Raw genomic sequence first — 26,102 nt, forward strand, 5'->3', positions numbered from 1 at the left:
TATCATCTACTATTTTTGTTAATGTTAATTTTTTTATTAAAATCAAATAAAATTCTTTTTCTTTAAATTTTACTTTTATTGTTTCTTAAAATTAATATTATTTTTGATTACTTTATTATTTATTTTATTTTTTTAATTTATGATCATAAAAAAGTTAAAAGGTTTAGATTTTTTTAATTTATAATCATAAAAAAGTGAAAAGGTTTAGTTTTATTATTATTATTATTATAAATTATTTTTTTGATTTTTATGTTTAGCAACGTAAATTTATGATTTTATTTTTTTATAAGATTTTATTTTAAATTATAATGGAAAGTATAAATATGATTAAAAAATTTTAAATTTATTAAAATTTTAAAGTTACTTTAAAAAATAAAAAATAATATAATTATAAATAATATAAAAAATAAAAATATTTTTACCTACTTAAAAATTTATCCGTATGTGTATATATATATATTGTTAATAGTCAGTAATTAATATATAAATTTTGTAATATATAAGATACTAAATTATAATTTACCAAAAAAAACCCGCTGTCGGTCTATTATCGACTCTGAGCAGTACGGATTAAAGTATGAACCGGTCTTCTGGTGCGGTTTAAAAACATGACATCCAGTGCAGCTGGGGTTTTAGGGGTTTTGGCTCTGTCGCTCAAGCTTGTGTCTCTTAATCTTTCTCTGGTAGGGTTTTAGCAAAGGTAAGAGAGAAGAAGAAGAGAAGGTGAATTTCCCGTCTCTCTACCTCATTTTCTTGATGTATCCCATTTGAAACCATTTTCTTATTAATGAGCCTTTTGGCTTCAACAGCTTTGAGGGTTGAATTTCTGGTGATGCTTGTTACTGTTTTACGATGTTCTACTTCGATGCAATTATCTAATGTAGATATGTTAATTTCATGATATATAGCTGTAATTTGTATTTATAGGTATGGGTTTATTAAATTCTGTTGCTGTGAATTCTCAATGAGATCTATTTGAATTGGCCTCGTCATCTTTTTCTCTGGTCTCTGGTCTTTAATGCTACCATTGGTTCTAATTTCAGACTTATTAATGTTCTTTAATTTTAAAATCAGCTTTTTCCCTCGTATGTTAATTTTTTAAATGGAGGGAGATTTAGATAGAGGTGAAATATTTAGGTTCTTGAAATCTCTTGGGGAATCAATTTTGCTTTTGCGGTTTAAATTCATCATTTGGGTTGTGTTTGATTTAATATATTATTTTACCTTTATATTCATGATTCCAGTGGTTTTTGAGTTAAACCACTTTCCTGTGCTTTAATCAGTGAACCCAAATGGCAAGAATAGGATTATTCTAATTGCTACTTAATGCCTTGATTTAGATGATTTAATATCCATAATTTTTAATGTATGGTATCTTAACTAGAATGTTTGACATGTGTGTAAATGATTGATAACCAATAACATTTTGATTGTTCATTAATTCTAGAAATTCAGATGATCTATTAACATTGCTTGATGCTTATGCCTCCTGATGAGACCCCAGAATGGTTTATTGTGTTATTTTATAATCTAGTGAAGTGATGCTTTTCTTTTTATCTTTTCAGAAGGAAGTTCTTCACTCTTTTTTTTTTTTTTTTTTTTTTTTAATTTTTATTTAAAAAAAAAAGAAAGAGGAATGCTGTTCTTTCTTTTAAATTTTTCCGTCTTTGACAAATTTGTACAATTGTTTGATTTGGGCGGAATACTTCAAATCAGTAGCTTTTCAACTGAGGAAGGAAATGAGTGGGTGGTGGTAGGTTTATAATTTTGCTATTCTTTTGAAGATTTGCCAGTCAGTCATGATTGGCTACTCAAATATGAAGGCTTTTTATGATACTTAAATATGAATTATTTCTTTTGAGTGATTAATAAAAGAAAAGAAAAGTTTTTTGTAATTTAAAAAAAAAATCCCAACTCACTGATAGAAGAAAAGAAAAAGGAAGCAGTAGAGACATGGCAAGAATGCTAGGGTGTTAGTTAAAGCTTAATACCTACTTTTTACTCTCTCATGCCTGTAAACCAACTTTGCAATTGTAGGTTATATCTTGATGCTCAAACAATGCAGCATCATTTTAATTCATTTCCCTCTCAACATTCCAGCCAAATCCAATCCAACAATAGTACTGTTCCAGTTCAGGTACAACTGCATCTCTCTTTCTGTCTGAATGTTAGGTTTTATCTAATTATTGAGCTAACTTTTGGTTAATTTTTTGTAATAAAACTTTGCTCGCTTGGTAGGTTTTCCCAACAAATCCATCTCTAGCAAATTTATGCAACATGTTGCAAAATTCTATGCCAATTCAACCTCAACTGGGTATTATCAATCCTCAAATTCCAATTCCTTTCAACAATTCCAATACCATTATGCCAAATATGCCACCTTTGATGACTCAACAACCTGGCTTTGTTAATCAACTGGGTATACCTCAAATGGGTTTTGCTCCACAAACCAATATGAATACCATCCCCATGTTCATGAATCAACTGAACCCATGTCAACCTCAAGGTCAACCATTTGCCTTTAATTTCTCCAATTTGCCTCAACAGCTCCATCATAATATGGTGTTCCCCAATCCAAAAACTATAATGCAAAATCTGAACCCTGTTGTGCCCATCCAAATGTCAAATCCTTCTCAAGCTGTTGGTCCTCGAAATCCCAGCTCTTTTGCAAATCCATTGTTTGTTGTTGGGCAGCAAGGCAATTCGAATCAGCAGAACTTTTTGGAGGATAAGAGAACTCAGCAAGTACAAGGGAGCTTGTTCACAATGCCACAAACTCAAAACTCGAGACCCTCTGCTTCATTTAGGCGGCAGGTAACTACATTTGAATTTTGACTAAAGCACTAATTAACCCCTTAATTTTTTTTTTTATTTTTTTGGTGGACTTGTTGAAGAGAGGTTACTTTTAGCCCGACTATTTCTTTTTGTGTCTATAATCCATATGACGATGCTATGAGTGGAAAACTATGGTTTTTGTGCTATGTTATATCATTAGGGTTAGAAATCCTAACAGCTTGTTACTGAAAAAATTGAGAAAGTACAGAAGAAGAATAGGGAGAATGTACAACATAGAATTTAGGAAGAAGAGAATAGAGTAGAAATAGGGAGAGAATTAATATCTTTCTTGAAAGCCTTTCTTTCAGCTTCTTAGTTGCTCTTCATAGTTTATACAACTTATTCTACTGTTACAACAGTTCCCACCAATTCCAACTTCTTTTTAACAACTCTAGCTCATCATACCAACTACTATGGACACCCCTAACTACTTCTACTACAACTCTTATTACTTCAGACATCTCTAACTACTACTTGATTGTTTAATTTCATCGTTGATTCTCCTAATTTTCCCTCTCAACTCCTTGATCCCATTTCTTGATTCACCTTGAAGAATCCTTTCTTGTTCCTCAAATTTTGCCAATCTCACAGCTTCGGAACTTACTATATCTAACCTGGTCATTATTGTGACCCCAATTGCTAAAATATTGGCCACTTACTATGTCCTTGCTCTGATACCAAAAGTTAGGGATAGAAACCCTAACAGCCTGTTGCTATAAAGAAATTGAGAAAGAGTAGAAGAGTAGGGAAAACAGAGAAAATAGACTTTAGGAAGAGAATAATATAGTAGAAGTAGGGAGAGAATTAATATGTTTCTTGAATGCCTTTCTTCCAGCTTATTAGCTGCTCTTTAGACAGCTTGTTCTACTGTTACAACTTTTCCGCCAATTCCAACTTCTTTTTAACAACTCCAACTCATCATACCTACTACTATAGGCACACCTAACTGCTTCTGCTACAACTCCTATTACTTCAGACATCCCTAACTCCCTCTTGAATGTTACATATTATAGGAAGAAGTTTAGGAATAAAAAGAAGGGAAAGATTGTTGTAACTGAAGGAGAGTAGTTGATAGCAGTTATAAAAGTCAACAAGCAGCTACAATTAATTAGATAAGCAGTCACAACTACTGAAGTGTGTAAAACAGGGCAGTTGCCTTGTAATAACAAAATTGAAATCTCAGAAATAATATTTTTCTTCTCTTCTCTCTGATTTTCCCTCTAATTCTTCACTCTTCCGATACCCTTTCTTACTTTTTCTCTCTCAATTACTTATTTTTTCTTCTATTCTCCTAATTTCTCTTGTTAGGGTTCCAAAACCCTAACATTTGGTATTAGAGTTGGTACGTGGTTGTTCTTGGTTCTTGTGAGTCGGAAATATGACTAGATTTGTGTTGGTGAGTTCTGAGATGGTCAAAATTGCTGAGCTAGAGGAAAAAATGAGAGATCTCTAAGAGGATACTCGAGGAATGAAGGAGGCGGCAAAGAAAACTTCTCTAAAACTCAATTCTTTCAGGGAGGAATTTTGGGCTTTCATGAGCATTATGATGGTGGAAAAAAGCAAAGAAAAGGCAAAAGGAATTTGTAGCAGTGATGACGGTAGATCTGGTGTGCTTGAAAACAAGGTGCTGATACCCATTCCTTCTCAAGGTAGTTCTGGAAATCCTAATAGTTCTTTTGGTAATGAGGGATCAAACCCTTATTTGCCTAAGATTGAATTGATGACTTTTGATGTAAATGATCCTAAGGTTTGGATTATGAAATGTGTTAAATATTTTGATGGGAAAAGATAAAAGGATGGGGATTGCTCGTCTATTTTTAACTGATAGGGCAAATGCATGGTTTCGTAATTGAAATAGGGAAAAGAGTCATTCTTGGGAGGAATTTGAGCATATTATTTGTGAGAGGTTTGGGGATCAAGAGTTACAAGATATTGTTGAGGAATTTATGAAGTTAAGGCAAGAGGGAACTATACATGAATATAAAAATGCTTTTGAGGATCTAAGGATTAGAATGGAGATGGTTATGCCAGATTTAGGTGAATCCTAATTTCTTTCAAGATTTATTGGGTGTTTGAAGGATGAGGTGAGACTTATGGTAAGAATGATGAAACCAACCGCTCTTCCTCAAGCTATTGAGGTTGCTAGATTGCAGGAGCAACTTTTGGATAATACCAGAAAGTACAAAGGTTCTGCTAAGAATTCTTATACCATTGCAAGTTTTAGATCCATTTCTTATAGCAACCCTAACAATAGCAATTCTGGTAATAACTTTAGTTATGCAAATGCTAGCCAACCCTACCAAAATCCCAGACCTAATTAGCTATACTCTTACCCTCCGAGACCACCTCTTGTTAATTCTCTTCCTAAGCGAACTTTTCCTTTTAATAAAACAATTACTGGCAATACCGCCCTTGTTGTTACAGGCAATTTTTCAGTCAACAAACCTTATAATCAACCTAATTCAAACACTAAAACCAAGCCAAGTCCTTGTTATAAGTGTGGGGAGAAGTTTGTACCTGGGCACCAATGTAAACCTAAGGCTGCAATGGTTGTTCATATTGAGGAAGTAGAAGGGGGAAATGAGGAAGAAGGTTTGAATATGTTAGAGGAATCTCATGAGTTGGAAAATATGGGAGAACCTGTGCTGTTAGTATATGCTGTGGAAGGAAAGCGAGGGAATGAAACTATTAAAGTCTTAGGGAAGCATAGGAGTAGACAGTTGGTGATTCTTATTGACACAGGGAGTACTAATAGCTTGGATAAGAAAGTTGTTGAGGAATTGAATCCATCAATGGTGGAAATACTAGTTGCCAATATTTTTATTGTTTATGGAAGGAAAATCACTTGTGAACACAAATGTCAACACTTTTCTTGGCATGTGTAGTCTTATCATTTTAATTTTGACTTGAGGATTTTGCAGTTGGGAAGTTTTGATATGATTTTAAGGGTTGATTGCCTTAAAAGTTTTAATCCAGTTTTGTTTGATTTTAATGCTTCCAAGGGTCATATTGAGTGGTGATGGAAAACCTATTGTCTTACAAGGGCTGAATGATTCCTCTTTAGGATCTGTTGTGAAATTCTGGGATACTATTTCTGAATTACTGTGGAAAGGAGGGGCTGATTTTGTAACACCTAATTTTTGTATTTCAATTTAAAAAATGGAGCAACAGAATTATGTGGTTAACAGTGGATGTCGGTAAGGGTTTGCAGAAGCTATTGCAAAAGTATCATAGTATATTTGAGAAACCTCAAGGCCTTCCACCATTTAGAAGCCACAATCATGCCATTCCATTGAATCCAACCTCTCAATCCTTTAATTTTAGACCATACAGGTATCCCCATTTTCAGAAAGCTAAAATTGAGAATTTATTTTCTGATATGCTGCAATCTCAAATCGTTCAGCTTAGTATTAGCCCATATCTTCTCCAGTCCTTTTGGTGAAGAAAAAAGATTGGACATGGAGATTTTGTGTTGATTATTGGAAATTGAATGATCAAACAATCAAGGATAAGTTCCCTATTCCTATGATTGATGATCTATTAGATGAATTGCATGGAGCTTGTGTTTTTCCCAAGATAGATCTTAGAGTAGCGTATCATCAGATAAGAAATCATATTCCAGACATACCCAAAACTGCAATCAGAACATACCAGGGCCATTAGGAGTTTACTGTAGCAATCTTCCAGGCATTGATGAATCACTTATTTCAGTCTTATTTGAGAAAGTTTGTTCTGTTTTTATATTTTTGTTATTTTTTTTTTTATTATCATTAAGTTGAGATAGGTGGTTATAGTTCCTGATGTTAATTCTAGGTTGCTATTAGTGGTGCTAATAGCATTATTGTTCGTAAGATAATTTGATTCATTTCAAAAATCATTACTGTTGCCATCTTAGGTTAATGCTATTGCTATTATTTGAGAAAACAACTATGCTTGAATGCAAGATCTTCCAATTAATTACTAAGGCTCCATTTAATTAGATCTCTTATTTGCTTCCTAAAAAGTACTCCCACTAATATTTATTTTACTTAAAAGCAAGTATAATGATAAGAGCAAATGCTTAATAAATACATGAATTTCGTTTCACATTGGAAAATGTAGAAAGGCAACTATAACAAGGAATTGCTTTTTTTTTTTTTTTTTTTTACCTCAAATATTGCTTTTTGTGGTCTAACCAAGCACTTACAAAAAAAAAATTGGTGCTTTTTCTTACTAAATGTTTTGCAGCAACTATTGGTGCATTTAAGTTTCAATCTTGTTACAGGGTAATCCTGTTAGTGATGGCCGGAATAGTACTTCAACTTCTAATTGGAAAAGCTTCCCAGGCAAGGGCTTCAAAAAGAATCCAAAGAAAGAGGCATCAAAATTGGGGTAGGTACTTCTATCCTGCTTTTGGGTTCTTTTTGACTAATTGATTGGGGCATGTGGCTTATAATCATGTTAAATTTGATTTCTGCAGATATCAAAAGTCCCAGTTCCATCATGTGAATAATAGAAAGAGAATGTTTGGGTTCTCTAATGAGCATAAGGGAAAAGGTGTTGTGATCTTACACTTCATTAAAAAATTTATATGTTTAAAAAGAATGTAACATTACCAACTGAGGACGTTATAGCATCTATAGTACAAGCCCTTTCAACAACTCAACTCAACTCAACTAAGCCTTTATCCCAAAAATTTGGGGTCGGCTATATGGATTCGCTTTTTCCACTCTGAACGATTTTGGGTTAAATCCTCAGAAATGTGTAATGCTTCTAAGTCATGTTGTACTACTCTCCTCCAAGTCAATTTAGGTCTACCCCTTTTTTTCTTTCTATCCTCTAACCTAATGTGCTCTACTTGTCTAACTGGAGCTTCCGTATGTCTACGCTTCACATGACCAAACCACCTCAATCTCCCTTCTCTCAACTTATTTTCAATTGGCACCACTCCTACCTTTTCTCTAATACTTTCATTATGGACTTTATCTAGTCTAGTATGGCCACTCATCCACCTTAACATTCTCATCTCTGCAACTCTTATCTTAGATGCATACGACTCTTTCAGTGCCCAACACTCACTACCATATAACATAGCCGATCGTATGGCTGTACGGTAAAATTTTCCTTTTAATTTATTGGGAATCTTACGATCACATAAAACTCCCGTGGCACGTCTCCACTTCAACCATCCGGCTTTAATCCTATGACTAACATCCTCCTCACATCCCCCATCTACTTGAAGGACTGAGCCTAGATATTTAAAGTGATTACTTTGGGACAATATCACTCCATTCAAACTAACTCCTTCCCTATCACCAGTTTGGCCTTCACTGAACTTGCAATGCATGTATTCTGTCTTCGTTCTACTTAACTTAAAACCCTTTGACTCTAGAGTACTTCTCCAAAGTTCTAGCTTCCTATTGACGCCTTCTTGTGTCTCATCTATCAGAACAATATCATCCGCAAACATCATGCACCAAGGAATACTCTCTTGTATATGTTTTGTCAGTTCATCTAAAACTAATGTGAAAAGGTAAGGGCTTATGGCTGATCCTTGGTGTAATCCAATTCAGATCGAAAAATCTCTTGTGTCCCCTCCCACTGTGCGCACAATAATAGTTGCTCCTTCATACATATCTTTCAATACTTGTATGTACCTAATAGATACCCTCTTTTGCTCTAACACATTCCATAAGACCTCTCTTGGAACACTATCATAAGCCTTCTCCAAATCAATAAAAACTATGTGTAGATCTTTCTTCTCATCTCTATATTTCTCCATCAAGCTTCTAATGAGAAAGATCGCTTCCATAGTTGAACGACCGGGCATGAAACCAAATTGATTGAGAGAGATAGAAGTATCATGACGTAGTCGATGCTCCACAACTCTCTCCCACAACTTCATAGTATGGCTCATGAGTTTAATTTCCCTATAGTTTGAGCAACTCTGTATGTCTCCCTTATTTTTAAAAATAGGTACTAAAATACTCTTCCTTCATTCATCAGGCATTTTCTTTGAGTTTAGAATCTTATTAAATAATTTAGTTAACCATGCCATTCCCATATCTCCCAAATACTTCCACACTTCAATTGGTATTTCATCGGGTCCACAGGCTTTACCCACTTTCATTCTCTTAAGTGCTTCCTTTACTTCTAAAGATCTAATCCTTCTAGTATAATTTACATTCTTTTCTATTGTTCTATAATCTATATTCACGCTATTTCCATTTTGACTATTATTAAAGAGATCATTAAAATAATTTCTCCATCTTTCTTTAATGTCCTCATCTTTCACCAACACTTTTCCTTCTTTATCCTTAATGCACCTAACTTGATTGAGATCTTGACATTTCCTTTCTCTACTCCTTGCTAATCTATAAATATCTTTCTCCCCTTCTTTAGTTCCAAGTTTTCATATAACTTTTCAAAGGCCTGTGCTCTTGCTTGACTAACTGCCTTTTTTGCCTCTTTCTTTGCTATCTTGTACTGTTCATATGCCTCATTATTATCACATTTAGGTAATTTCTTATACCATTCCCTTTTTCTCTTCACTGCCTTTTGTACTTCCTCATTCCACCACCATCTCTCTTTTGAAAGTGGTCCATGTCCTTTAGACTCTCCAAGTACTTTTCTAGCTACTTCTCTAATCTTTGATGCCATCTGTATCCACATATCATTGGCCTCCATATCTAGCTTCCATACTTCGGACTCGAGAAGCTCATTTTTGAACTTCACTTGCTTTACTCCTTTGAACTTCCACCACTTTGTTCGAGCTACACTATTTCTTCTGACCTTACTTGAATTGTTCCTAAACTTGACATCCAAGACCACCAACCTATGTTGACTTGTTAAAGCCTCTCCTGGAATAACCTTGCAATCCTTGCATAGAGCTCTACTTGTCTTCCTGGTTAAGAGGAAGTCGATTTGGCTTCTATGTTGCCCACTTTTGAAAGTCACTAAATGTGACTCTCTTTTTATAAAGTAGGTATTTGCTAGTATTAGGTCGTATGCCATAGCAAAATCCAGGATGCTTTTTCCCTCCTCATTTCGACTGTCAAAACCAAAACCTCCATGAATATTCTCATAACCTTGCCTATCACTTCCTACATGTCCATTCAAATCTCCACCAATGAAAACATTCTCTTCATTTGGTATGCTTTGCATTAAATCATCCATATCTTCCCAAAACCTTTGTTTACTCTCACTGTCTAGTACAAGCCCTTTCAACATGCTTCTTTTTTCTTTTTTTCCCCCCCTTTTATGCTTGTATTCCTTATAGACATGGAATGAAACCTTAAGTTTTGCGGATGTTGTTGACCACTGCATGGTGGTTGTAATGAAATCTAACATGGTTGTTGGACCTGAGGTGGTTGGTGGATCTACTAACTGGTCAAATCTCTAAATCACTGAAAATCTTATCCAGCATTTTGTTATTACTTGGTGTCAATTGTAAAATGGATCCTTCTTAAAACATTATAGAAGCCTTTTGGATCTCACTCATTGACCTAGAGAATCATTCTCTTTTCTAGGGCTGCTTTTGCCTATGGATTAGAAGAATAACAAACCTTGAAGAAGCTCAAGGAAAACTCATTAACTTTACATCTTTACTGTGAAACCCTTGAAACCTGTCATAAATTCCTTTGTGATAGTTGTTTTAAATATACCTATCTGTGGTCTCTTCACTTTATCTTTTATCTTTTTGGTTTGTGCATGCTTCAACATTTCACTAGATGTAGAGGGCAGTGCTGAAAACTGAAGCACATTTAAATATCCCATGGTGTGTGCGGCTGGGGATTATTGTATCTTGATTTTTGCCTTTTTCCTAACCTAATAGGGTATCGCTATGAAAGGGCAACTAAATATGGTCGCACTAATCCTATTGAGCAGACTATGGAAAACAAAAGGTACTTTCTATTTGATCTCTCTCTTAAAATTTATGGTGTTACTAATTAAGGAAAAAAGTTGCATTACCCATATCTCATTTTATCAGTTGAACTTCTTTAAAAAATGTTAAACATGCACTACATATTATGAAATAGGCTATTTGTATAATATGTATGGAAAGAGGGGTGCCTCCATGGCTACTCCAACATGATTGGAGATAGGGGTGAGCATTCGGTTCAAATTGAGCCGAACTACCAAAACCGAATTAACCGAATTTTTAATTTCTGTAGCTGAACTGAACAAGCAAGAAAACTGAAGTGAACCAAATCGCACTAATTTGGTTCGGTTTGGTTTAATTGGTTTGGGCTTTTTGTATTGCTTTTTGGGATCTTCTCATGCTCTATTGGCAGCTCTCTAATGTACCCTATCATACAATTCCTTAATTTACTGTCAAATTTAACATATACGCTACTTATTCTTCCTTATCACCATGTTAATACACAGTCAAGAGAGAAGAGAATGACAAAGCAAATGAAATGAAGTTGATACCATTTATTTCATGAATATACTTAAAGATTAACCCTTGAATTGAATCCTTGATAGAGTAAAATTAAACTAACAGAAACATAATTATAAAGAGTTTCTAACACCTCAATCGATAAGAAACAGAATCGGCAAGAGACACTTATGGAAACAAAATCAGATTACAGCAAACAGGAATGAAATCCTCAAATCAAGGAAAACGAAAATTCTCAAATCTATGAGCAAAGTCAGCTTTAATGAACGTAGCAAACAATCGAGGATTGAGGGAGAGAACGGCTTCAATGACAACGCAGACCCACGGCGTCCCTTTCAATGGGAATCAAGGCAATATGCAATAAAACGAGTCGAGAATCGAGATGGAGAACAGGAGGTTTGAGGTACTTAAGGGTCAAGGGCTATTAGGATGAGAATAACGAGATTGCAGGGGAGGAAATTTGAGGCGTGGAGGCTGGACAAGATGAGAAACTAAAACTTGAAAAAGGGATTAGGGAAGGGAAAGGCCTAAAGCAAAGAAGGATTGTAGGTTGCAGAACACGAAGGAAGTGAGGGAGAAAGATATTAATAGATATACCAACACTAAATGACTACGTGTTTAAGGAATTTGGTTCGGTTCAGCTAACCGAAAATTTTCTTTAAAAATTGAACCGAACTAATCAAAATATACAAAAAACGAAATTGAACTGAATCTTCATAAAAACCAAACCGAATGATCATTTCAGCTTGATTATTTTGGTCCAAACTAAATAGTGCTCTCCCCTAATTAGTAGTTGCTTGAAACTGTAAAATGTTTTTATTTTTGTTTTGGCCTGTCAGGTCAATTTTCTATCTAAGAAGTAACCACAACACCTTTGTTGATTGAACTTATGTTACTTGAACTAGAGTATGGGTGTCGAAAATAGATACATATCCATGTATTAGACGTGTAAACTTCCTAAGTAGAAAATATGGGAATATGAATCTAAAATTGGACATAGTTGCATGGATGCGTTATGTAGATAAAAAAAAATAAAAAAAAATACAACATTATAATATATAATAACTATTGTGACAAAATAGAGTTAAGTAGATAAATAATACAATGTTAATTTTTTTTACTATAAATTTTCTAAATTATAATTAGCATAATTAAATATATTCTGCAATTTTAATTGGTACTAATTCAATGGGTCAAAAATAACAAGTTAAAATAATAATAGTTTATGCTTAATTTTTAAATTAAAAAATAGCATGCATGCAAATGGATTAGCTCAAAAATATCATTGTTAGCAAAAAAGAAAGGGACAACATTAGGTAAAGAAAAGATAAAAAAGAAAAGAAATGGTGTGGAAAGAGAGGAGCAATGAGAAGGAAGAAGAAAAATTAAAAAAAATAAAATATCTGTATTGATTGGGAAGCATATCTATGAGCCAGGTTAGATCTTCTTCTTCTTCTTCTTCTTCTTCTTCTTCTCTCTTTTTTATTTTTTAATCTGTTTTGTCTAGGTTTGCAACGGTCATAACAATTTTGTGTGGCCGCTCTCTTCATCTTGTCTCTACGTGTCCAACGTGATGGATATGTGTCCGACGCATATCCTGTGCCATGTCATCGTGTCGTGTAGACACGGGTACGTAAGAGTCCAAGTATCAGAGCATTGAACCAAAGTTTATTGGCTGGTAAATATGTCTTCTTCAGTGAACAATGGAGAAAATTCATGTAGGAATGGATTATCCAAAAAGCCATTTTTTGTGATTTGCTTGTAGTTTTAAATTAGTCTAAATGTAAATATCAAGGTTATTGCTCTTTCATAAGCTTCTTTTTATCGGTTTACAATTCGATAATTGATAAGTTTGAACAAGTATCATTGAAAATTCTGGCAAGAATTAATGATTGCTGGTACTATGTTGCTTTTTGAGATGCTTAACTTGATAAGCATACTTTGAGCTCACATCTATTTTGAAAGCCTCAACAATTTTACTTTTTCTTTGCAAAATAGACATATGGTTAAGTTCTTATTCCTTGTAAGCAGAGGACAAGAAAATGTTTAAAAAAGAGCCAAAATAGCTAAGCCATTTGCCCAAAACAACAAAAAATAAGTTGTGTTTGTCATGTTTTCCTATGCATTGTCAAAGACACATTAGCTCTACATTTTTTTATTTATTTATACCTAATTATATATTTGTTAGTTTGTGCTTGAGATTGTATATTGAATGTGATTGTTCTCATGATTTAGCATGTGTACTTTGTTGCTTGTGTAGTATTAAACTCTAATACTCCAACTCTTCATTTTGCCCTGCGGTAGCCATGTCGGCACGACATGACATGACGAGGGACATGACATGGAATATGTGTCCGACACATAGTTATGTAGTCGGATACTCAAGTGACAGATATCTCAAGATGAAAAGCATATTGAATTAAAGGATAAGTAAAAAACAAGTTAAAAAGAGAATGAAACTTTGAATTAAAGGATAGGTACAAAACAAGTTAAAAATATTGAATATATTGAGAATCCAATGGTTGCAGATCACAATTTTAATTGTGGCTGACCCCTTTTGGATACATTTTTTCAACCCTTTTGGCCTACATAATGTATCCGAGCACTTGTGTCTAAATTTAGATCCATATCCCCATATTTTCTATTTAGAAAGTTTACAAGTTTGACATATGTATATGTACCCATTTTCGACACTCGTACCTGAGTTTGAGACTCTAAATAACATAGGAGTTGAATTTTTGCAACTGTGTTCTACATAGGCTTTTGTTTTATATATTTATTTTTTTAACCTTATATTTCTGTTTTTTTTAAACATGAGAAGGTCTCTTGCTTTGATCTATACGGAACAAGAAATCAAACAATGGCGTGAAGAACGAAGGAAGAACTACCCATCAAAAGCAAACATTGAGAAGGTTTTATTTACTACTGTACCTGCTTGCCATATCATTTTTATTAAAATAGTGTTTTAATGGTTGACTTGACCTCCTGCATAAGGGCAATGAAAGACTAACAAACTCTGGAGTTTTCAATAAAGAGGCCAAACAACGTCGAGAGGTATTTTACATATGCATGCATATATTTGGGATAATTGTTGTGAACATAGTTCTTGGCACACTACTTAATTAAATATAGGGTAGTAGTACGTGAATTAATTTTTTGAGGCACAATTCATTTTCTTTTTATTATTTTATTTAGGATAAGGTATTTATAAAAAGTTTAAAAATAGTGATTTAATAGGGAGCAATTAGTTAATATGATAAACTGTTTTTAATGTTAAAAATAAAAAGTAATTAAAGAATATGATTGGTAATTATTATTGTATTTCCTAGAAACTCTTAGCATTAGCAACACAAAAAACGATAAAAAAATAAGTTTCTCATTTTATTTTCTCCTTCTCTGTTTGTCTTTCTTTTATTCCTTGTACTTTTTTTTTTCTTTTTTCTTGTTCTTCCTCAAAACCGTTGATTTAGCGAAGTGAAACCTTTGATTTAGTTATACTTCTGCTTCTCCTTCTCCTTGAAAACCTCTTTATTAGTGAACTAGATCGAGTGCGACAGCGTTTTGGAATGCCGAAGTATCGCGTTTGGGAATGCACATACTAGATTACTTGGTGGATGAGTGAATTAAGTAATTATGGTTGTAAACATGATAAATGCATAAACTTGAAGGCAAGAACTTGCTTTCATGACCTCAACAATGGCACCATTAAGTATTTTAAAATTTAAATAATTAAATTGGAAACAATGTAATAAAATTGGATTCGTTGGTCGTTAAATCTATGAATTTTTTTAAAGCCATAATTATGGTTGGTAGTGCATTAGGTATTTTTGAGTACCCAATTTGACTGAACAATATTAGGACGGGTTTGTGTAGTATATAATTGGGGTTAAGATAAGTTTTAGTTTGGGTTTGGATTTCATGCTTTGGGTATCTGTTGCCCGAACTCGCTTATATAGATAAATAATTTTTATAAATATTATTATATTATATTTTAAATATTTTTATAAGATTATTAAAATTTTAAAATATAAAATATTAATAGAAATTTTTATATAAATAATTAATTAAAATATATAAAATTAAATGGGTTCAAGTAATATATGGATAATGATAATCGGGTTTGGAATGGATACGGTAGTTTATGATAAATTTTAGTCAAGTTTGGGATGAGTTCAAGTAAGGCTATTTTCACGGGTACCTTACCTGTTACCATCCCTAACTATAATTACTAAAATTAACAATACAAAGGATTTAACTTAATATGGAAGATATCAAGTCAATAAACACTCAAAATAGTATTATGTTGCTCAATGCAATGGTATTGGTACAATATTATAGTATTATGTTGCTCAAGTGCTTTAATTTAGGCCTAATTATCAAAAAAAAAAAAAAAAAAAAAAATTCAAACTTTGAATGCATTTTCCAATTATATTCAATTTTTTTTGGTTAATGCCCAATTTCAAAGGTTTGTTGGAATTGTAGTGCATGGCCAAAATTGAGTTTAACAATGCTAACATGGCGTCTGACTCAAACTACTCAACTCAACTCAACTCAACGAAGCCTTTATCCTAAAAATTTGGGGTCGGCTATATGGATTCGCTTTCTCCACTCTAAACGATTTTGGGTTAAATCCTCAGAAATTTGTAATACTTCTAGGTCATGTTGTACTACTCTCCTCCAAGTCAATTTAGGTTTACCCATTTTTTTCTTTATATCCTCTAACCTAATGTGCTCTATTTGTCTGATTGGAGCCTCCGTATGTCTACGCTTCACATGACCAAACCAACTCAATCTCCCTTCTCTCAACTTATCCTCAATTGGTACCTTTCCTACCTTTTCTCTAATACTCTCATTACGGACTTTATCTAGTCTAGTATGGCCACTCATCCACCTTAACATTCTCATCTCTACAACTCTTATCTTAGACGCATACGACTCCTTCAATGCTCAACACTCACTACCATATAACATAGCCGGTCGTATGGCTGTACGGTAAAATTTTCCTTTCAACTTTTTGGGAATCTTGCGATCACATAAAACTCCCGTGGCACGTCTCTACTTCAACCATCCGGCTTTAATCCCATGACTAACATCCTCCTCACATCCTCCATCTACTTGAAGGACTAAACCGAGATATTTAAAGTGATTATTTTGGGACAGTACTACTCCATCCAAACTAACTCCTTCCCTATCACCAGTTTGGCCTTCACTGAACTTGCAATGCATGTATTCTGCTTTCGTTCTACTTAACTTAAAACCCTTTGACTCTAGAGTACTTCTTCAAAGCTCTAGCTTTCTATTGACTCCTTCTCGCGTCTCATCTATCAGAACAATATCATCCGCAAACATCATGCACCAAGGAATACTCTCTTGTATATGTTTCGTCAATTCATCTAAAACTAATGTAAAAAGGTAAGGGCTTATAGCTGATCCTTAGTGTAATCCAATTGAGATCGGAAAATTTCTCGTGTCCCCTCCCACTGTGTGCACAATAGTAGTTGCTCTTTCATACATATCTTTCAACACTTGTAGGTACCTAATAGATACCCTCTTTTGTTTTAACACACTCTATAGGACATCTCTTGGAACACTATCATGAGTCTTCTCCAAATCAATAAAAACCATGTGTAGATCTTTCTACACATTTCTATATTTCTCCATCAAGCTTCTAATGAGAAAGATCGCTTCCATAGTTGAACGATCGGGCATGAAGCCAAATTGATTGAGAGAGATAGAAGTATCACGACGTAGTTGATGCTCTACAACTCTCTTCCACAACTTCATAGTATGGCTCATGAGTTTAATTCCCCTATAGTTCGAGCAACTCTGTATGTCTCCCTTATTGTAAAAAATAGGTACTAAAATACTCCTCCTCCATTCATCAGGCATTTTCTTTGAATTTAGAATCTTATTAAATAATTTAGTTAACCATGCCACTCCCATATCTCCCAAACACTTTCACACTTCAATTGGTATTCCATCGGGTCCACAGGCTTTACCCACTTTCATTCTCTTAAGTGCTTCCTTTACTTCTAAAGATCTAATCCTTTTAGTATAATTCACATTCTTTTCTATCGTTCTATAGTCTATATTCACGCTATTACCATTTTGACTATTATTAAAGAGATCATTAAAATAATTTCTTCATCTTTCTTTAATGTCCTCATCTTTCACCAACACTTTTCCTTCTTTATCCTTAATGCACCTAACTTGATTGAGATCTTGACATTTTCTTTTTCTCCTCCTTGCTAATTTATAAATATCTTTCTTCCCTTCTTTAGTTTCAAGTTTCTCATATTACTTTTCAAAGGCCTGTGCTCTTGCTTGACTAACTGCCTTTTTTGCCTCTTTCTTTGCTATCTTGTACTGTTCATATGCCTCATTATTATCACATTTAGGTAATTTCTTATACCATTCTCTTTTTCTCTTCACTGCCTTTTGTACTTCCTCATTTCACCACCATCTCTCTTTTGAGGGTGGTCCATGTCCCTTAGACTCTCCAAGTACTTTTCTAGCTACTTCTCTAATTTTTGATACCATCTGTATCCACATATCATTGGCCTCCATATTCAGCTTCCATGCTTCAGACTCGAGAAGCTCATTTTTGAACTTCACTTGCTTTATTCCTTTGAACTTCCACCACTTTGTTCGAGCTACACTATTTCTTCTGACCTTACTTGAATTGTTCCTAAACTTGACATCCAAGACTACTAACCGATGTTGACTTGTTAAAGTCTCTACTGAAATGACCTTGCAATCCTTGCATAGAGCTCTATTTGTCTTTCTGGTTAAGAGGAAGTCGATTTGGCTTCTATGTTGCCCACTTTTGAAAGTCACTAAATGTGACTCTCTTTTTATAAAGTAGGTATTTGCTAGTATTAGGTCATATGCCATAGCAAAATCCATGATGCTTTTTCCCTCCTTATTTGGACTGTCAAAACCAAAACCTCCATGAATATTCTCATAGCCTTGCCTATCACTTCTTACATGTCCATTCAAATCTCCATCAATGAAAATATTCTCTTCATTTGGTATGCTTTGCATTAAATCATCCATATCTTCCCAAAACCTTTGTTTACTCTCACTATCTAGTTTTATTTGTGGGGTATAAGCACTAACTACATTTATTGTTTTTCTTTCTAGTATTAGCTTTACTAGTATAATTCTATCTCTTACTATTTTCACAGTTATTACAACGTCTTTCAATGTCCTGTCTATGATTATGCCCACTCCGTTCTTATTTCTCTCCTTTCCGGTAAACCACAATTTGTACCCTGAATTACCCATTTCTTTGCTTTTCTCTCCTACCCATTTAGTCTCTTGAATGCAATCAATATTCATCCTTCTCCTTTCCAAGGTATCCACAAGCTCCATTAATTTTCCTGTAAGTGATCCAATATTTCAAGTACCAACCCTGATCCTCCTCCTATCCTGTTCCTTCCTAATTGGTCTCTTTTTATGATATCTTTTATTGTTTTCTATGTCTATCTTGTGTTCTGTTCCACTATCTATTCTACTATCTATCCTATGGACTAACTTCTTTACCCACACCCGTCCATGATGTGGGAACCCTTGCTCACTTAACACCACACCCCTGGGCACCGGCATGGCGCGTCGCTTTCGGTGAACGCCCTACACCTTTGCATATTTCTCACTACACCCGGGCTCCGATGTAGCGCGTCGTTAGTAGAGGACGCCCCAACGTTTATATCATTTGAATCCATATCATAAGGTGTGACGAAATTTTTACGCTGGTTGTCACGTACCGCAACCCTCCTCCTTTATCCGGGCTTGGGACCGGCTAAGCGCAAACTATTTAGGCGGAGTTGGCGTCTGACTCAAAAAAAAAAAAAAAAAAATTTATTAGTGGTTCCCACATTTCTTGCAACCTAATGATGAAAAAATCCAAATGTTTTTTAATCTTTTGCAATTTTAGTTCAATTTAAAAGTTTGTAGTAATTATAAAGCCAATTAACCCAATCCAACCCATATAAAATAAAAATAAAATTATTTTATTTATTTGAATTTTTGTAAGTAGAAAATTTTCTTCTAAAAACATATTTTTATTAATTTTTTTGTAATATTTTGAAAATAAAAATATTAATCTTAAGGAAGGAAAAATCTTACTAAATATAATATTTTTTATTATCATAATTCATAAATAGTGAAAATTATGTTTGAGTGGTTGAGGGAATTTGTTAATATTAACAATTGTTTTCTTACAGTGGGATAGTGATGGGGCTGGACTACGGGTGGATAAGCAACAAATTGTAGTAGTATGAAGAAATTAAAATATCTAAACTCCTACCTGCTTTACAAATGCTTGAGAAAGAAAATGGGATTGTTTAAAGATAGAGGGAGAGGAAAGTGCTTTATAATTTGGTTCCATGAAGGAGGGGTCATCCTCTTCAGTGCATCTTCAACCTATTTCCGTGATTCCTATGCAAACATTTCTTTTGAGCCATACTTTTGTCATCTCCGCTAAGTATCCTTATGGTATTGAGCAAGATCTACTGGCTGCCTAAGAGGATGTTGTGGACATGTAGCATTTTTTGAAAACCTATCTAGATGAGTGGTTAAGAGAATTTGTTAATATTAACAATTGGTTCCTTATGGTGGGATAGTGTTGTGGCTGGACTATGGGTAGATAAGCAACAAATTGTATTAAGATGAAGAAATTAAAATATCTTAACTCCTACCTGCTTCACAAATGCTTGAGAAAGAAATTGGAATTGTTTGAAGATAGAGGGAGAGAAAAGTGCAGTGTCAAGTAGAGAGACAAAGAGCCTATGAAGCTATCTTTTTTCTAATTCACGTTGGACGGTTTTCTTTAGGCTTTACTTGCCAGTTAAGAGCATGCCAGCATGCACTCTGGTGACATTAGCCACACGATTTAAATCCCTATATAAATATAAGTTTGGAGGTTCAATAGGTAAAAATAGAAGTATAGTTGGGTAACTAGTTTTTTTTGGGTAAAGTTCAGGGTCCAATTTATGTATTAAGCTTGTAGGAGGGGGGGTCGTAGTAAGACGAAATATCATCTACTAGAATTATGTAAAATGCACCAGGTAATGCCCAGGAAAGATGGTGGAGTCACAATGGTCTTACTTAAGTACTACCTCCTTAGACAGCATTTCTTAGACATGCACTTCATACAATCCTAATAGAATCAAACCACTGGTAAGTACCGTATTCCCATAAAACTATCACGGTACTAAAGATTTATGCCACGAAGGCATAGATGGACATGAGTCGCCACCCGAGTAATAACCGAGACATGTTCAGTGTTTCTTCTGAGGGTCATGGATGACAACTCACTTCTTACAGAGTTTCCACAACTGTCATTACCATAGCCCAATGTCTAGGTTCGGGATAGTGAGTACGTAAGGGGAAGGTGTTAGGCACTCCTTACGCCTAGTCTAACCTCGTTAATTCGAGTGTCAGTCCTCTACTAATGTTTTTAGTAGTCTTGTTTATTATTTCTCTATTAAACTTTATCCTGAAAATGCAAATATAGTCTTACACACAAGTAATTTACAAAAGGTTTATTGTTTACAAACAGTTTTCATGTACAAGTAATTCCTATCTATGGGGTTGCTAATTATTTAAATGATATTTACCAGATAACTAAAATTAATTTATTATTGAGAATTTAAAATACAAACAAATTCAATTTCAAATAACTCTAAGTTTCTATTTAACCTAATTAATTAATTTTTCATCAAGTTACCCTAAAGATGATTAAACTAAATTAATTATGTACATGTGTAATTTATTCTAATATCACATAAGGCCTAAACAATTACAACCTAATAAAGATTTATAACATGCAAATTTATTTTACAATTACTAAGTATTAAATTATATTAATTTTACATGCCAAGATTAGTTTAATTTACAAATAAGATTAATTTTAATTTACTAAGTATTTATTAAATTATTTACATGCAAAAGTTAGTTAAATTAAAAATAAAGTTAATTTTAATTTACCAAATAAAAATTCTATTATTCCTATATTTTCATGACAATAATTATTTTAAGAATTTAAGATTACTTATTAGTAATTGCAGTTGCCATTGAGGTAAGCTACCTTTAAAAAAGGGCTCTCTCTTCTAGTATGGTAATGATATCCATAGCTTACTCCCGTTTAGCTCCATGTAAGCTCCACGCAAATGTCCTCTTCGGTACTTACCTTAGGGCTACTTAACAATTTTGTTTGTAATAAAAAAAAATAAAAAAATAAAAAAATAAAAAAAATAAGAAAATACAAATAACAATTCACATTGAATTCTAACTCTAGTCTCTTAAAGGGATTAAAATTCCTAATAAGTTACAACTACCTAATGGTCTAAGTTTTCTAACATGATCCAAAACACTTCATAATACCTCTTGAATTAAAAGAACACAGAAAAATAGATCCAATGTTAATTAGAACCCAAGAACACACAAAAACATGCATAAACATGCAATTTTCAGATTTTAGCAGATTGACAGTAGTAAGAAATCCGATTTTTGAAAAATAGTTAGACATGTTTAAAAATCATGAAAAAATTACATAAGATAGCCAAAATATCATACAAGATCATAAAATTTATAAACCAAACAAAACTCTAGCCGAATGGTCTACACAAATCGTAACTTTTTCTAGCGACATAATCGCATCACTTTTTTGTGAAATTCATAATTCATTAACCACAACAGATATGAATGCGAAACCAATTGGAAAAGATTCATAAGATTTTGAACTTAAGTTTAGATACCAAATTCACACCAAAATATTAACAAATAAGGGAGATATTGGCTTCACAAATCAGGTATTCTGCAAATCAGGTTTTGCGGGAATCCTAAATTTAAATAGCCATAACTTACAAAATACAAAAGCTTTTTCAGTGATTCTTAATTCTAAAATTAATAAAATTTCGTGCAGAATATGAATATAATTTCTCTAAAATTTTTACATATTTAGAATATAACAAAAAATAATAAAAACATGGGAGATAGAAAACTGAGTGTGCAGAGTTGTGTATCTCTTCAAATTAAACATGATTACATGATCCACATGAACATGCAAGATAAATTAGAAGACAGAGCACATAATTAATTATTACAGGGCATAGATCTTGAAAAGAAAATGATAAAAACCAACCTTCAAGAAAAATCTTGTAAGAAAATCTTCCTGAAGAAAAGAAAAGAAAAGAACCAAAAGAGTTGAATATCTCTCTAAATTTCCTATAGCTCTAAAATATCTCTAAATAGCTTTGAATTTTTTCCATCTTTCCTTTTTTTTTTTCTCCTTCCTCAGTAGGGTATTTATAGGGTTTTGGGAAAGAGGTGTGGTAGGGTTTGGAGTCCTAGGGTGATAAGGTTCAGATAACTTAAACAACTGGGATTGGAGAATTTGGGTGAGACTAGGATATGGATGAGAACTCCGCCTAAGTAGTTTGCGCTTATTCGGTCCCAAGCCTGGATAAAGGAGGAGAGTTGCGGTAAGTGACAACCAGCATAAAAATTGTCACAACTTATGATATGGATTTAAATGATATAAATGTTGGGGCGTCCTCTACTTATGACGCGCTACATCGGAGCTCGGGTGTAGTGAGAAATATGCAAGGGTGTAGGGTGTTCACCGTAAGCGACGTGCCATGCTGGCGACCGAGTGTGGTGTTAAATGAGCAAGGGTTCCCACGTCATGGACGGGTGTGGGTAAAGAAGTTAGTCCATAAGACAGATAGTAGAACAGATAGTGGAACAGAACATAAGATAGGCATAGAGAGCAATGGAAGATATCATAGAAGGAGATCAATTAGGAAGGAACAGGATAGGAGGAGAATCAGGGTTGGTACTTGGAATGTTGGATCACTTATAGGAAAATTAATGGAGCTTGTGGATACTTTGGAAAGGAGAAGGGTGAATGTTGCTTGCATTCACGAGACTAAATGGGTAGGAGAGAAGCAAGGAAGTGGGTGATTCAGAGTACAAACTGTGGTTTACCGGAAAGGAGAAAAATAAGAACGGAGTGGGCATAATCATATACAGGATATTGAAAGATGCTATAATAGCTGTGAAAAGAGTAGGAGATAGAATTATACTAGTAAAGCTAGTATTAGAAGGAGAAACAATAAATGCAGTTAGTGCTTATGCCCCACAAATAGGACTAGATAGTGAGAGTAAACAAAGTTTCTGAGAAGATATGGATGATCTAATGTAAAACATACTGAATGAAGAGAGTGTTTTCATTGGTGGAGATTTGAATGGACATGTAGGAAGTGATAGGCAAGATTATGAGAATGTTAATGGAGGTTTTAGTTTTGGCAGCTTAAATGAGGAGGGAAAAAGTATCTTGGATTTTACTATGGCATACGATTTAATACTAGCAAATACCTACTTTATAAAAAGAGTCACATTTAATGACTTTCAAAAGTGGGCAACATAGAAACCAAATTGACTTCCTCTTAACCAGGAAGACAAATAGAGCTCTATGCAAGGATTGCAAGGTCATTCCAGGAGAGACTTACACAAGTAAACATCGGTTAGTGGTATTGGATATCAAGTTTATGAACAATTCAAGTAAGGTCAGAAGAAATAGTGTAGCTCGAACTAAGTGGTGGGAGTTCAAAGGAGTAAAGCAAGTGAAGTTCAAAAATGAGCTTCTCGAGTCCGAAGTATGGAAGCTGGATATGGAGGCCAATGGTAGGTGGATACAGATGGTATTAAAGATTAGAGAAGTAGCTACAAAAGTACTTGGAGAGTCTAGAGGATATGGACCACCCTCAAAAGAGAGATGGTGAAATGAGGAAGTACAAAAGGCAGTGAAGAGAAAGAGGGAATGGTATAAGAAATTACTTAAGTATGATAATAATGAAGCATATAAACAGTGCAAAATAGCAAAGAAAGAGGCAAAAAAGGCAGTTAGTCAAGCAAGAGCGCTGGCATTTGAAAAGTTATATGGGAAATTTAGAACTAAAGAAGGGGAGAAAGATATTTATAGATTAGCAATGAGGAGAGAAAAGAAATGACAATATCTTAATCAAGTTAGGTGCATTAAGGATAAAGAAGGAAAAATGCTGGTGAAAGATGAGGACATTAAAGAAAGATGGAGAAATTATTTTGACGATCTCTTTAATAATTGTCAAAATGGTAATAATGTGAATATAATTACAGAGCAATAGAAAAGAATGTGAATTATACTAGAAGGATTAGATCTTTAGAAGTGAAGGAAGCACTTAAGAGAATGAAAGTGGATAAAACCTGTGGACCCGATGGAATACCAATTGAAGTGTGGAAGTGTTTGGGAGAAATGGGAGTGGCATGGTTAACTAAATTATTTAATAAGATTCTAAACTTAAAGAAAATGCCTGATGAACGGAGGAGTATTTTAGTACCTATTTTTAAAAATAAGAGAGACATACAGAGTTGCTTAAACTATTGGGGAATTAAACTCATGAGCCATACTATGAAATTGTGGGAGAGAGTTGTGGAACATTGACTACGTCATGATACTTTTATCTCTCCCAATCAATTTGACTTCATGCCTGGTCGTTCAACTATGGAAGCGATCTTTTTCATTAGAAGCTTAATGAAAAAATATAGAAATGTGAAGAAAGATCTACACATAGTTTTTATCGATTTGGATAAGACTTATGATAGTGTTCCAAAAGATGTATTATAGAGAGTGTTAGAACAAAATAAGGTATTTAGGTATATACAAGTGTTGAAAGATATGTATGAAGGAGCAATTACTATTGTGCGCACAGTTGGGGGGGGGGGACACAGGAGATTTTCCTATTTCAGTTAGATTACACCAAGGTTTAGCTGTAAGCCCTTACCTTTTTACATTAGTTTTAGATGAATTGACGAAACATATACAAGAGAGTATTCATTGGTGCATGATGTTTGCAGATGATATAGTTTTGATAGATGAAATGCGAGAAGGAGTCAATAGAAAACTAGAGCTTTGGAGAAGTACTCTAGAGTCAAAGGGCTTTAAGTTAAGTAGAACAAATATAGAATACATACATTGCAAGTTTATTGAAGGCCAAATTGGTGATAGGAAAGGAGTTAGCTTGGAAGGAGAGGTATTGTCCCAAAGTAATCACTTTAAATATCTCGTCTCAGTCCTTCAAGTAAATGGGGGATGTGAGGAGGATGTTAGTCATAGGATTAAAGCTAGATGGTTGAAGTGGAGACGTGCCATGGTAGTTTTATGTGATCGCAAAATTCCTAATAAGTTGAAAGGAAAATTTAACCGTACAGCTATACGACTGGCCATGTTATATGGTAATGAGTGTTGAGCACTGAATGAGTCGTATGTATCTAAGATAAGAGTTGCGGAGATGAGAATGTTAAGGTGGATGAGTGGTTATACTAGACTAGATAAAGTACGTAATGAGAGTACTAGAGAAAATGTAGGAGTGGTGCTAATTGAGGATAAGTTGAGAGAAGGGAGATTGAGGTGTGTAGAAAGAGATGATTCTCATATATTTCAATTAATCTGTACATGGGTATTTATATACAATTGATTCCTATAATTGTGTTATACTAATTAGGAAGAAATCCTAAATAAGAAATCCTAAATAGGAATACAGAATACAGAATATACACAAAAATAATATAATGATTGACTTTCCATAACACTCCCCCTCAAGTTGGAGCATAGATGTTAATCATGCCCAACTTGTTACAAATGTAGTCAATCCTAGCTCCATTCAGAGCTTTTGTGAAAATATCTCCTAACTGCTCTCCAGTTTTGATATGTCCTGTTGAGATGATCTGTTGTTGAATCTTTTCACGAACAAAGTGACAATCAATCTCAATATGTTTGGTCCGCTCATGAAATACCGGATTAGAAGAAATAGGGAGAGCAGCTTGATTATCTCACCTCAATTTC

At 34.0% G+C, this 26,102-nt stretch overlaps 1 protein-coding gene across 3 annotated transcripts in view; it reads left to right on the forward strand.

Annotated features, from left to right (window-relative positions):
• Positions 1 to 566: 566 nt before the first annotated feature.
• The window catches only part of LOC110657013 (uncharacterized), a 41,636-nt gene continuing 16,100 nt past the window's right edge, over positions 567 to 26,102 (forward strand). The window contains exons 1-8 of one of the 3 annotated variants that reach the window (XM_058151545.1): positions 567 to 700; positions 2,038 to 2,137; positions 2,239 to 2,814; positions 7,100 to 7,206; positions 7,295 to 7,371; positions 10,649 to 10,718; positions 14,037 to 14,127; positions 14,207 to 14,269. In XM_058151545.1, coding sequence (XP_058007528.1) covers positions 2,060 to 2,137; positions 2,239 to 2,814; positions 7,100 to 7,206; positions 7,295 to 7,371; positions 10,649 to 10,718; positions 14,037 to 14,127; positions 14,207 to 14,269 — 1,062 coding nt within the window. In that variant the 5' untranslated portion in view covers positions 567 to 700; positions 2,038 to 2,059. Of the gene's footprint in view, positions 724 to 2,037; positions 2,138 to 2,238; positions 2,815 to 7,099; positions 7,207 to 7,294; positions 7,372 to 10,648; positions 10,719 to 14,036; positions 14,128 to 14,206; positions 14,270 to 26,102 lie in introns of all 3 variants that reach the window. The other 2 variants (XM_058151544.1, XM_021814054.2) reach the window with 2 other exon arrangements.

The sequence above is a fragment of the Hevea brasiliensis genome, chromosome 8 (genome assembly GCF_030052815.1).
Source record: "Hevea brasiliensis isolate MT/VB/25A 57/8 chromosome 8, ASM3005281v1, whole genome shotgun sequence".
Lineage (NCBI taxonomy): Eukaryota > Viridiplantae > Streptophyta > Magnoliopsida > Malpighiales > Euphorbiaceae > Hevea > Hevea brasiliensis.